This window comes from Metopolophium dirhodum, chromosome 6, assembly GCF_019925205.1.
Source record: "Metopolophium dirhodum isolate CAU chromosome 6, ASM1992520v1, whole genome shotgun sequence".
In the NCBI taxonomy this organism is placed as follows: domain Eukaryota; kingdom Metazoa; phylum Arthropoda; class Insecta; order Hemiptera; family Aphididae; genus Metopolophium; species Metopolophium dirhodum.
Genome location: NC_083565.1, coordinates 3815382 through 3829083, shown reverse-complemented (window position 1 = coordinate 3829083; position 13702 = coordinate 3815382). Strand labels below are relative to the sequence as shown.

Here is a 13702-nt window from a genome sequence, read left to right as displayed (position 1 = left end):
TTAAAAGTTTCCTAAAATATCATGGTTTTTACTTTGCCTTTTATTATTTAAGGTTTATACAATAACACGACTAATTGGGGGGGGGGGGGCTGTATCTAGTATCTACATAATATATTATATGCAAGAAAACGATGTAATTTACCATACTTTAATATGTCACTAATCGGAGAGTTTAACTAAGTGTAATCTATGAATCTATGATAGACTAAGGCGTGTCACTCTCGCGCGCTGACAGTTGCGGACGGGTATTTCCACGACACTGCGTATACCTATTTTATTTCATATTTGTCCTTTTTAATTTTTAAATCAATGTTATTAGATATAACTTATCTCGATTAAAAATAAAATTATTTTATTTTATTCGCATATCCAATATTACACATTTTCTGTAAAATATTATTTGAACCAATTTTGACTTTTGTTTTATAGTCAATTTTAAAATTTCAATTTACAAATTTCAAATCTTAAAAATACGCCCACGAAAATTATACGCCCGGGGATAAATCTCTGACTTCCCCCCCCCCCCCTAGATCCGGCCCTGCGAACAGTATATTATCAGGGGTTGAATGTAGGGGTTGAAATTTTAAAAATCCTTCAATAGTGGGGTCTACATCACAAAACTAAACTACTGTCTAAATTTCGCACTCATAGCTTGAGCGGTTCTGGCTAGGCGATGATGAACCACTCAGGACAAGTTATTTTATATGTATATATATATATATATATATAGGTATATTATTGTGATTAATGACTGATTATCAATAATATATGTTTGGATTTTTGTTTCCAGTATTTACTACTTAAGAGTTATGAGGAAAATAGTACCTATTAAGTTTTCAAAATTTTTGACCAAATTGTCATTGAGAAAAAATGTTAAATGTCTATAAATAGCTCAAAAATAGTCAGAATATTTTAAAAGATACATTTCGTGAAAAATTCAAGTATTGAAAGTTATTTGTTTTTCAATTACAACAAAACCAAAGCTGGGCAAGTTAAGTTACTACATTAATATAAAAAGTAACCAAGTTAGAATATAAGTTAGTTTCTGAAATTTACTGAATTTCTAACTTAGTTAGAAGTTAGTTTGGTGAAAATAGTAACTTAAGGTCGAGTAGAAGTTAAAAGTTAGTTTTTTTTTTAGTTTAAAATATAAATTTAAAAACAGTTTTTCCAGATTTATTGCATTACATAAATTAATTAGTAACTAACTATAGATGATGAATGAAAAATTAAATTGAACTGTCAACAGAGAATTTCTTGGAATATCAGTCATTATAAAGTATAGAAAGTTAAACGAAATGAGAAATTGAAAAATTCAATAAATGAAAAAAAATTACTAGTTAGGTACTTATTATTTTTAACGAGTTAGATTAAATTATTTTACACATTAGTTCAACTAGTTAAGGGGACGTTACAGCGACATTTGTTGTCTTACAAGTGCGTAATATAGCAACTTTTACGCTCAGCAGGACACATTTATCTCTGTTAGCTTAAAAATAAGATCGAATTGAGCTCTTATAAAATTTAAAGGTAATATCTATATAATGACATAGGCTTTTTTACAGTTGCGGCTCGTGGGTGCTGGTGGTTGGGGTGCGACTTTAAATATAATATCGGTAGCCATGGGTATAACAAATTATCTAAAAATACGAAAATATACATCTTACCATGACAAAATAGATCTATTTTGTCATGTATCTTACATTTTATATGGTCGTAGGTCACAGTAGAAAATGGAAATTAAAATAATAATAGTAGCGATTAGCAACCGACAGCGCTGTTAATAATTTTAAAAATAAATTACCCAATATAGTAATATATAAATATTTTCCTGTACATCGCAGCAACAATAAACGTACCCGCACGCACACGATTGCGCGCGACGCTTATAAGTTATTATATCCGAATTCTGAATATTGCTTGTACGACGCTGCCAGTCGTCCAATATCCGTATATAACATCGCAGCAACAATAAACGTACCCGCACGCACACGATTGCGCGCGTTGCTTATAAGTTATTATATCCGGATTCTGAATATTGCTTGTACGACGCTGCCAGTCGTCCAATATCCGTATGTAAGAACGCAGCTTAAACCGTACCCGCACGCACACGATTGCAGCTGGTCGTTTATACATGCGTGATACGAATATTGTTCGGACGACGCTGCCGGTCGTCCAAACACTGCTCGTGTGTACATGCGTACGGCGTACACATATGCTCCTGGTATCTGAGAGAAATAACCAGTTCGCACACGAAAATTAATGTGATAGACAAATGTAAAGTGCCGCCGCAGTGAGTAATTGATATTTAATACTCTTTGGCATAGGCACGTCCTAACCGGTTGTTCGAGAAACGTGGTCCGGGCAGTTTTTTATACCTGCGTTGCGTTACCGGTAACGCGGTAACCGTTCGTCACGAAATAATTTTCACATTTTTCGATTCCCCCTTGTGGAAGCAATTTTTTTATTTTAGCATGTGTATCGTTCAAAAATAAAAATGTGTATCGTCTGGTATTAAATTGTGGTGATTTCCATATCAACTACTATAAATTATAAATATGATGTGTACACCGAATTGTATTATCACGAACGCGCAATCTTGCCAATTTGTCGGAAAGTTTAAAAGTTGATGAAACGCTCTGGGGCTGGCCGATGCTAGGTTGTTAAAATTTGCTTATAATATTATATTGTTGTTAAAAACAAAAACATCTTTTACACCTGTTCTGTAAATCTTGTTTTTGTCGAAAGTGAAATAAATTGCGCTAAATGGTATTGTCCACTCGTCAGTTACTTAAAGCCTTGTTGCCCATAAATTCAGGTACACAGTAGTAGGTATTGCAGGGTTATATATATATATATATATATATATATATGGGCGATATATTTACCTACTGAGCTATATAATTATTCTGATATTGTTCGTTTTTATAATAGTCTGTCGAACGTCGTTTGGAGCAACTCTATTCTCTGTCCGCACGATGGTGTCTGATCCGATAATCAATCAGAAGCATCCACTTTCAGAGGATGATGAGAATATTGTTACTAAAAAACTATGCATAGAACCAAGAGTCAAAAGAAAAAAATGTGCCATATTATTGGCATACTCTGGACTAGGATATTTGGGTTTACAGAGGTAATTATAAAATATTATTTGTCAATAATGAATGAATTCATAAATTTTTTGTCACTTATAGAAATAAGGGTGTCAAAACAGTTGAAGAAGAATTGTTGCTTGCATTAAAATCAAAAAATTTAATTACCGATGAGGGTTTTGAACAAATTCAAACCATGCAATTTCAACGTGCTGCTAGAACTGACAAAGGAGTATCTGCTCTGCGACAAATAATTTCACTTTTATTACGTAAGTATTTCTAATACTTCACGTTATAATTTTAGCAATTTTCCATCCTTTTCTTTCCTTGTTTAACTGACAACAGATGAGGCTCTGTTTGAACAATACTACTCCTCTGCTGCCATCTTTTATCGATGAATAAAATATATAAACACACACAATACATCAACTTTCCATCCTGCCTATGTTTATGTATGTTTTTATAAATAAATTACTTTATTACAATGATATATTACCAACAAATTTATATAATCTTAACTACCTTTCTATATTTTGAAACGTAGGAATTGTTGTTTTCAAATTATAACTTAAAGGTCTACTTACTACATCATATCCCCTGTAATATTCTGTTTCATGCACACAAAAAATTGAAAAACCTAATCCTAGAATGATGAATTTTTTGCAATGTTATGCTAATTAATAAATAATTTCCATACATTTTATTAATTATTTCCTTAAAATATAACACAATAATTTATTGGTATTTCGATACTGTGTTGTAAGAGTTATTATTTTAGAATAAAATCTACTACATCCTAACTTTGTATTGAAAATTTAAGTATATACCTATTTAGTTTTAAACTAAGATAATGCATTATCATTTCCGTCAATTATAACTTCATAATTTGAAATTTTTATGATTATAAGTTAAATCCTGTTTCTAACTATTTAAATTATATTCAATTTAAATCTGTTTATAAATAATATTTTACTAACCATTTCAGCTGAAGATGTAGATAAACAAGTTATTAATACAGCTTTACCAGAGCAAATTAGAGTTCTAGACATTAGAAGAGTAACTAAAGGTTTCAACAGTAAAAATTCTTGTGATGGGCGAACATATTCATACACTTGTCCAACTTTTGCTTTTGCACCAACAGAAGCTACCATTGATTTTAGTTATCGGATTGATGCCACCGTTATTGATAGAATAAATGAAGTAGTTAAGAGTTTCTTAGGATGCCACAACTATCACAATTACACTTCTAAAAAGTAAGTGCAAAATATGGTAAATTGATAAATTGTATAAGTTCATTGAACAGAAACTATAAATTTGGATTTTAAATTGTTCAGAAAACCAGGTGATCCAAGTGCACAAAGATACATGGTTAGTTTTTACTGTGATAAACCGTATGAAAAAGATGGTGTTGAATTAATATCACTGTATGTTAGAGGTAATATTTATAGTAGCATATTCTTATTATTAGAATGAGTGTTTATATTATATTTAATTTGGTTTTAGGACAAAGTTTTATGCTTCATCAGATTCGTAAAATGGTTGGTGTTATTATTGCTATTTGCCGAGGTGTAGCCAAGCATGATGTGATAGAACGTGCATGGCAACCTGATCGTCTTGATTTACCTATTGCTCCAGGTTTAGGCTTGGTATTGGAAGAAGTGCATTATGATAAATATAATGGAAAATTTGGTAATGATGGTATGCATGAGCGTTTAGATTTTGTTGAGCTCAATGATCAAGTATCTGAATTTAGAGCTAAATACATACTTCCAACTATTATCAAAGTAGAAAAAGAAGAAAGCTCGTATCCTTTGACAAAAATATTATTAAGTTTTTAAATTATTAGTCTCAGAATTATTAAGAATGTTTTTATAAAATATATGATCTTAGATCGTTGGAATCATGGCATCTGGGTATTTACTATGTATTAAGTAAAGTGTCTGTACATCACATTTACTACTTAATTATATAGTTGAACAAATAATTAATTTTCTATAGTGCTATAGAAATGCTAGAAGACCCTTAAATCTTAATCCACGCCAATGTGTAGCAACTTATTATGACGAGATCATTATTAATTATGATACATAAATGAACCTTAACTTAAGTCTTTATTTCTAGTATGCAATTATGGCTTGAACAGCTACCATTACATACATTTGAAGTACGTACAGAGCACCGTCACTTGCGAACAGATGTTAACGAAATAAATAGTCCTGGATTAGCATCTTTACAGGCAGCTGCTGAATTAATCGAAAAAGAGGAACAACATGCTATTGATACAAATGGAGAAGTACCACCTGATAATCTTTCTACACTTGCAGATGCTGCTCAAGCAATGAGTACAGAAAATAATTAAGTTTGTAAGTTGATTGAGAAAGAAGTGTACTACATTATTACTAGTATAGATTTAAATATACAATAATTGTTATTAATGAATGGTAGCATCTAGTGTGAACAAAAAAAAACAAATTCAACTTCAGAATATTAATACAAATAATAACAATAACTTTAAATTTGGATAAATAGCATCAGTAATTGATAATTTTATTAAAAGAACCACATTAATTAAGGTTGGGTCATGTAGCATCTTAATTTAATTCATCCCAATAATAATTGGGGAACAGTTGCTGAATATGGAAACTAGTAATTCCTCAATTTTATTAGTAGTACTGATTTTGAATGCCCTAAAGTCAGGCATCCATTTTATCATTGAAAAGTAAAAAAAAAATGCATGCAATCACCATAATTTCTTTACCTGAATTTTCTATATTGGCCCCTATTATATGTGTACTTCTTATTTTATTTATATTTTATTCAACAGAATACAAATATCTTTTATTTTTTTTATTTTGACTTCAATATCCATTTTTGTACCTTGATTTGTATTTAGGCACGTTTTCAGAACAGGATGGGGGTTCAAGATGTTTTTAAATTATTCTTTGGTAGGTACTTCTTGGGACTAGTCCACCAATTGTTGAATATCTGATATATTACAAACAAAATATCTCCATAAATTTTCCTTAACAATTTCATCAAAACCTTGCAGTCCACAACAATTCAGTAATATAATTTTCATCAAACATCTCATATTTGATGGTTTTCTGTATAATACTTGTGTCGTCAAAGGGTTAAGTACCATTTATTTATATCAATAAAAAGATACAAATTTAAATAATTACTGTTACTCTTGTAACTTATTGCATAATAATATCATATTATGTGAGTTTTTTCTGAGGACAGCAAGATTTTGTCAAAAATTCTTAAGAAAGATCATGTGTATGCCTAGCATGTCAGTATTATACGATCAGGAATAGTGCCAAAAAGTACAATACAAAATAATATATCTAGTACTTTTATGCAGCTATCTCAGTAAATAAGTGTTCTAAATAATATGCTAAAATACAAATTCAAGAGATTCACATAATGAGTTTGAAAGATATTCAAAACAATTAGGCAACATTTTAATAAAATTTGAATTCACATTTAAAATAATTATAACTTATAAATATCTTTTCCTAATATAAATGAAATATTACAATACTGAGAGTTATGAAAAAAGATAATGTGTGACATTTAATTTTACTTTTCGCATGTCAAAAACAAGTCTTCTAGAACCTTTATTTTGAGCATTCAAAACAAGTGCTTATTTAAATATTTGAAAATAAAATATAATTACATCCATACCAATTATAGTTGGTACCAAGTTGCCGAACATGGAAATTCAATTTGTTCTGGAACTGTGTGCCAATTATCATTGAAATGCATGTACCTATGTAACAGATCTGAAAATGAAGTAAAATTCACATTCAATTTTTCTCCTGCTGTTGATATAATTTCTTTCTCTTAAGTAACTATCCTTTTAAACTACCGCAAGAAGATAATTTAACTATCAATTACTGATTATTATTATTATTATTGACCTGAATTGAAATGTAATATATTTTATAAATATTTAATTATTATATAATATGCATATAATACAATTAACTGTAAGGAGTATAACTGTTGTTTTTTATGATTAAACATAAAATGTTCCTAACTAAATTAAATTGTCGCAAAATATAATGTATAAATATTTAATAATAATATACTCTTTGAATTATTGCAATTTTCTGGATGTTGGTAATTAATGATTTCAGGTAAATTTTATATGTATATTTGTAATCAATGTTATTTTTAATAATGTTCAAACTGTAAGAAATGTATCAAAAATAAATGATGATAAGTATTTTGTTACTTGTGTTTTCAATTTTTTTCGTTAGAATGAATATTTTGAAAAACCTTTCATCATTATATTGTACTACTGTAGTATCTATCATATTTTAAGCTTAACGAACAATGAACATACCTACATTTATTTTTTTTACCAATACTTGTTTATTATAATTCAATTGGTAATAATATATTCCTATTGTAGATGTGCATTGACCAGTTTTAATTCAAGGATGTAAATAAAAACTGAAATTAATCAATTAAAAATAATTTATTTAATAGTAATTGGGTTATTTGATATTTGATGATCTACAGTATGTCCCATAAGTCCCGTATAACCCTTGTATCTCCAAGGAAAATCAATATATTTCAATGTGGTTTTTTTACAGTAATAAAGATTAATATTTTTAAATTTTTCTTTTAAAAATTCAAAAAAAAATTTTAGGCAATTATACATTTTTTTTTAAATTTCCAAGATAGCCGTTTTATGATCATATTTTTTAAAACAGTTCAAAAAAAAAAATATCAATATTTAATGAAAATCGACCAAGTTAGAGCTAATTATTATTTTGAATTTCTAAGAATAATAGTTATGATGTTACCAATGATACGGCTTTAGCAAACTACGATTTGCATGCTTTAATTAAAAATTGGAACGCTGATTTTTTTTATGACTATCTATTAATATCTAATTATTAGTAAAAGCCTTAAGTTATAACTTATAAGATTAAAAAATTTCAATTTTGTATGTCAAAATTCTTAATAATTCCAAAAAAAAAAATTTGTTTTTTAATTTCAATCTGACAAAACTAATACACAACTTAGTTAAAATTTTGATTTTAATAGAAATAATAATTAATAGCTATGTCTTATCGTTTACTAAACAGTGAACAGTGAAACTGGTTACCTATTTTTAAGTATTTTAATTATCATGAAGTGGACCTAAAATAAATCACCAAATGGCACAAATAGCAGCCGTGGCGCCCTGATCTCTGATTTTATCTTACAGTTATTAATGAAATTTATAATCATAATATTTATGAATATCCCAGCTTAGTAAATTATACACTTGTGGTCTTTCATTATAGCTTTGCTTATTAGTGTCATACGTATAGTGGTCGTACTGTCGTCTTTAGCAAAATTTTTTGTTTTGTACCTATCTTGTTAAACATTTAAAAATTACATAACTATTATTATTAGAAATTAAAAATAATTATTAGTTCTAACTTGGTCGATTTTCATTAAATTTTAATATTTTTTTTTTAAACTGTTTTAAAAAAGACAATCAACATAATGGCTATCTTGGAAATTTAAAAAACTTATTTTCCTAAAAAATTTTGGTAATTTTTGAATTTTTGTAAAATAAAATTTAAAATTATGCTATTTAATCAGAATTTCTATATTTATTACTGTATAAAAACAGGATTTAAATATATTGATTTTCCACGGAGATACTAAGGGTGAAACGGGACTTTTGGGACACACTGTATATGACAAAGAAAAAATTATATTTGATATATGCATGAATACTAATTGACTACGTACTATTTAAGAGTTATTCTTAATTACCTACAGAGTGATCAATTTACTCAGGTAAAATAACTGGTGTCAATGTTTTTAATTATATTTTGTTAGCGGTATTTATATTAATATTTTAATTTAAAATGTATTTAATAAATAAAAAGAAATATCAATATGTATATATTAGAATAAACAAAATATTTTAAAGTTTAAGTATACTCAAATAACTAAAAATGTTTACATGGGTAGTACGTTGTTTAAATTATTTTTACTTTAAGAGGATGCCACGTTTGTCTCCGTCTTACAAGTGCGTAACATAACAAATTTAGGCTCAGCAGATTACGTTTATCTCTGTTAATTTAAACAAGAGTGAATCGACCTATTATAAAACTTGATTGTAAGAACATTTTCTGTGTTCGTATGTTGGATTTTTACAACTATTCAGTTTTTAAGTGAGTTATGATTTTTATGTCATAGTGCCAAAATCATCATGGTAAGATGATTTTGAATTTACGCATAACTTGCTAACAAATTGAACCAACATACAAACACAGATAATGTTCTTACCATCAAGTTTTGTAATAGGTTAATTCACTCAAATTTTTAAACTAATGGAGTTTTAAATGCGATCTGCTGAGTGTAAAATTGCTAAATTTGCTTGTAAGACAGAGACAAGACATGCGGGTGTAGTGTCCTCTTAAATCAGATTTATGAATAAAGAAGCATATATTTTGAAAAAGTATTTAAATACATAGTTGTAAAACTTTTAACGGGGATGGTTGGCTAAAAAAAAACCCCTTGTCAAGTCTTTAAATTACACACTAGAGGAAGTTCATTAATGAAAAAGTAAACGCATTATTAGTTAACATAATTGTATTTTACAATTATATTCAATCTACCTCTTTGGAATTTTGACAACAATTGCATAATAAATGATTGAATACACTTTTAACTAGTTTTATCTATACAAACAATTAAATATAAATAAATAAAAATTTAAGTTTATAACAACAAAAAAAAAAAAATAATTATAAATTACCCAATAAAACAAAACAAATTCAGTCTCATAAAATAAATTGAGCTTTATGAATAAATATCACAATATATTTTTAAATAGTAGAAACAAATAAATAACTTAGGATAGGCATTGTGAAATGACACAACTAGGAAAATAGGAATAATTTTAGGATAACTTATCACAGTTGTAAAAATTTTAGAATGCTGTTCGTTTTGATAAAATTACATTTGGTACATCAATGTGACTTCTTTTCTTTTTACTTGCCATGATAACTGGAGATTGAAAACCTGGAGAAGAACTAAGATATCCTTCATCTACTGGCACAAGCTTTCTGTGCTGCATTACATTTCTTCTGTAAAACAATGTTTTAATTAGTAATTACAATTTAATGACAATAATAAATAAAACATAAGATAGAAATGGTGGTTGAAAAATTAAAATCAAAATTATATTTAATTACGATTGTACCATTTATTGAAGTCAAATAAATATAGTCATTAATTTAAATGGTTGGCATAATAAAAATTGAATAAAAAATCTCAAATTGACAAAACCAATCCTAATTGACAAAACCAATAATAAAAATATAAATATAAATAATAACATTAAATGTTGTATAGAAAATTGATGTCCTGTTTGTAATAGTTTTTTTTCGTGCACCAGTCGAGTCCAGTTTATTAAAGCAATAAACCTAACATCAACCTCACACATGTTAAAATAAAAAATTCACTAAATAAAATGTATAATAAAAATAATTAAAAAAAATACCCTAATAGAGAACAACACTGCACAAGATCTTTTTTTAAGTATCCAGTCACTTTTCGTAATTGTGCTGTCCAACATGGTACCAATCCTAATGTGTGCCTAGTAGTTAAAATAATACTCGCTGCAACAATTGATGGATTATAAGATATTAGTTTTATGCCTGAAACACATAAACATAATATTATATAATATTATATTTGAAATATAATCACACAACACATTTAACTATAGTTGGTTCATACAGTTTTCAATAAATTCAGATACATCTCTGGTGGCTCTAAATAGTTAATTATTAATTAACCATAGGTTGGTTTTAGCTTTTTATTTCTAGGGCCAACTACTTATTTAAGGTACAAATTGTAGATAAATAACAAAAAATTCATCACTCTAAATAAACTATTTTTCCAATCACTGGAAATATAAAATAAGAATTGGATATGGATCTTTAAATTTAGAATAATATTATTTTTTTCAGTACGATGGAACCTGCTACAACTGCTCATCATAGTTAACGAGAGGTGTGGTACGCTGTCTGATTGACAGACAGATCACCATTGAGTTTTCATATCGAACAACGTAATATATTTAAAAATTGCATTGTATGTCATATGTGAATCATATATATAAAAATTAACTCAGTAAAACCAATAAGACGCAAACATAGGTTATATGTAAAGGTTATCATACTAATGATATTGATTTAGATCTACTTGTGTACTAAAACATACCTGTAGTAATTATTAGTTAATTAAAAACCATGTGTTAGTTCCATTAAAATTCAAAAGCTAATAAACCTTAAATAACCCAAAGCCGTACTTCTTAAACTTAAAGCGTATAATAACTAATAAGTATTTAAAAATAATATTGTATGATAAGCAAATCATAAAATATGTATGAATTTAATCAATACAGAATACTAACTTTCCAACGACGCATCCTGGTATGAAATTATCATATTATTGAATTTATCTTTTAAAATACATGCAAATTCATTATGATAAAAATCATTATCACAGTAAAAATGGTCTTTATAAAATTCAATGAAATGTGCAACTGTAGGTACCGCGACATTGAACTCAAAAAACATTAAAATTTTCATCTCAACTTTACGAAAGTGGGAGTTTGTTACATCTTTACTAATGACATTTTGCATGGTTTTTAGCTTTGGTATATTTAAGCAATGTTCTTCAATTTTTGCTATGGAAATAAAATGAATGTAATTTACCTTTATATTGATAGTTAAAAATGGTAATAACGACACTTACCAGCTAATGTTAGGCATGCAAAAGAGACTAGCATGATAGTATCAAATTTTAGATCATGGTTATCCATAAATAAATCCATCAGGGTGACGGCCAAATGAACACATACATTTGAAATTTCACACGTCTTGGCTATACTTCTAATGGTTTTTAACAACACAGGTCGCAAATGAATCTAAATATAGAGAAATTAGAGTATAATAATAGGTATAATGACTAAATACTATATATCATTATATAATGTATTACTTGTGGTGATCTGGCTCCATATACCATCCTCCATTTAACTTCATGGTACTGTAAATATGAGTGTATATTGTCACTGTACTCTGTTTCCCACCATTTATCAGTATGTCTTTGATGATTTAATGCCTGGAACAAATTTTGAATTAGTCTTAGGGTTATTTACAAAACTGCACAACACTAATAAGATAATATTATTATGTTTTGGTGGACTAAAGCAATAAAGCAAGCACACAGTTTAATATGGTAATATAAGCAAAAACTCAATACTCTGTGTCTCTGCCCACAAATCGTTAAAAATAATATTGTTTGATTTTGGTGACAGCCAATTCTAAAATAAGACACACAACGTCAAGCCCTTCAAGTAAGCTAATTATTTTCAAACTTGAAAGACGACGCACGTCATGTGGTCGGGGACAAAAAAGCCATCAATAACTTCCACGATACTCTGTTGAGGGGAGGAGGTCACTTACCATAGTATTATCGCGTAAGCACTATGCTTGGCAGTGGCGGGGACCCGGCCACGTTATGGTCCTGCTGCAGCTGACTTCCCCGAAGTGGTTGTATAAAGTTTTCGTTTTTTAGGTCGAATAAGCCGCTGCTGAGACCGATGTTGGAGAACGGTGAAATAGCGTTTGTGTTTATTGCGGTTTACAAAAAATAACAATACGTTGGTAGGTATATTTATAATATTATAATTAAATATGAATCGTCGTTGTCCGTCTGCTCGTCCTATGAACGGAAATTCCAAAAAAAAAAACCACACTCGTCACTCGGGAATGCGGATAATATGGACGAAATATTTCGCGGGGTATGTGGAGATCCCTTGCCGGCTGTCTGCAGACGACAATACGCGACGGACGAGTGACGAGTGCTGGGTGGCGAGTACTGACTACTGACGAGTGACGAGTGACGACGACGGCCGCGAAGTGCTGCTGCTGTTGCGGCGGACGACCCGGCACCGCAGGCCGTCGTACCCCGTCGTCGACGTCGGATACCGTACCCCCGCCCGACCGAGAGCCCGTCCAGCTGCTGGGGCTTCTGCCGCACAAAAGTGTATAATAATAATAATTAGATATCGTCTATCGTGTTTTAAGCAGGTCGCAGGTACACGATACGGTGATGGCTGGCGGTGAAGGTGGTGGTGGTGGTGGTGATTGCGATTTGCGACGGCGGCACAATATTATTATTTTATCACAATATAATAATATTATTTAACATTGCCGCGACAAAACTGATCATCTATATTATAGGTACGACGCGTTACACGGCCGCGGCAGGTATCCGTACACGCGCCGGAGATAACGCGAAACGATCGGTTTTACATCCGAGTTTAGACGACCGCGACGATTATTTCCAGAAGTATTTTTACGAATCCGCTATAATGTATAGGATATATAGGATTCGCGTGTCAAATGTACACGGCGATATTGTTATATTTTGTTAATATTTTGTACGGTAGGTACATGCAATCGCACTGCGAGGGAAACTTTTGTCTTATCGTCTCGTCAATACTCGCCCGTCGTGTGTAGTTTATTTTTAGACGCGAACCAAACACGACTTTTGGAAAGTCTCTCTCGACGTCC

At 29.7% G+C, this 13702-nt stretch overlaps 2 protein-coding genes across 5 annotated transcripts; one reads left to right on the top strand and one right to left on the bottom strand.

Annotated features, from left to right (window-relative positions):
- The first annotated feature begins 2077 nt into the window (after positions 1–2077).
- Positions 2078–7310, top strand: LOC132946984 (pseudouridylate synthase 1 homolog). Of its 4 annotated transcripts, none has more exons than XM_061017142.1 (7): positions 2078–2293; positions 2935–3133; positions 3195–3361; positions 4078–4345; positions 4427–4527; positions 4596–4896; positions 5214–7309. In XM_061017142.1, exons 2-7 carry the CDS (start codon positions 2979–2981, stop codon positions 5449–5451), a joined length of 1230 nt encoding a protein of 409 aa, XP_060873125.1. In that variant the 5' UTR covers positions 2078–2293; positions 2935–2978; the 3' UTR covers positions 5452–7309. The 4 variants fall into 4 exon arrangements, with proteins under 4 accessions (XP_060873125.1, XP_060873123.1, XP_060873122.1 ...); XM_061017140.1 differs by lacking the exon at positions 2078–2293 and adding an exon at positions 2390–2659 and having other exon boundaries at positions 5214–7310; XM_061017139.1 differs by lacking the exon at positions 2078–2293 and adding an exon at positions 2391–2818.
- A 2373-nt stretch (positions 7311–9683) lies between these two features.
- Positions 9684–13466, bottom strand: LOC132947342 (cyclin-J-like). The gene is made up of 6 exons (XM_061017607.1): positions 12590–13466; positions 12123–12245; positions 11877–12048; positions 11533–11808; positions 10615–10771; positions 9684–10198 (listed from the first exon to the last, which is right to left on the bottom strand). Exons 1-6 carry the CDS (start codon positions 12590–12592, stop codon positions 10042–10044), a joined length of 888 nt encoding a protein of 295 aa, XP_060873590.1. The 5' UTR covers positions 12593–13466; the 3' UTR covers positions 9684–10041.
- Between the last annotated feature and the right edge of the window lie 236 nt (positions 13467–13702).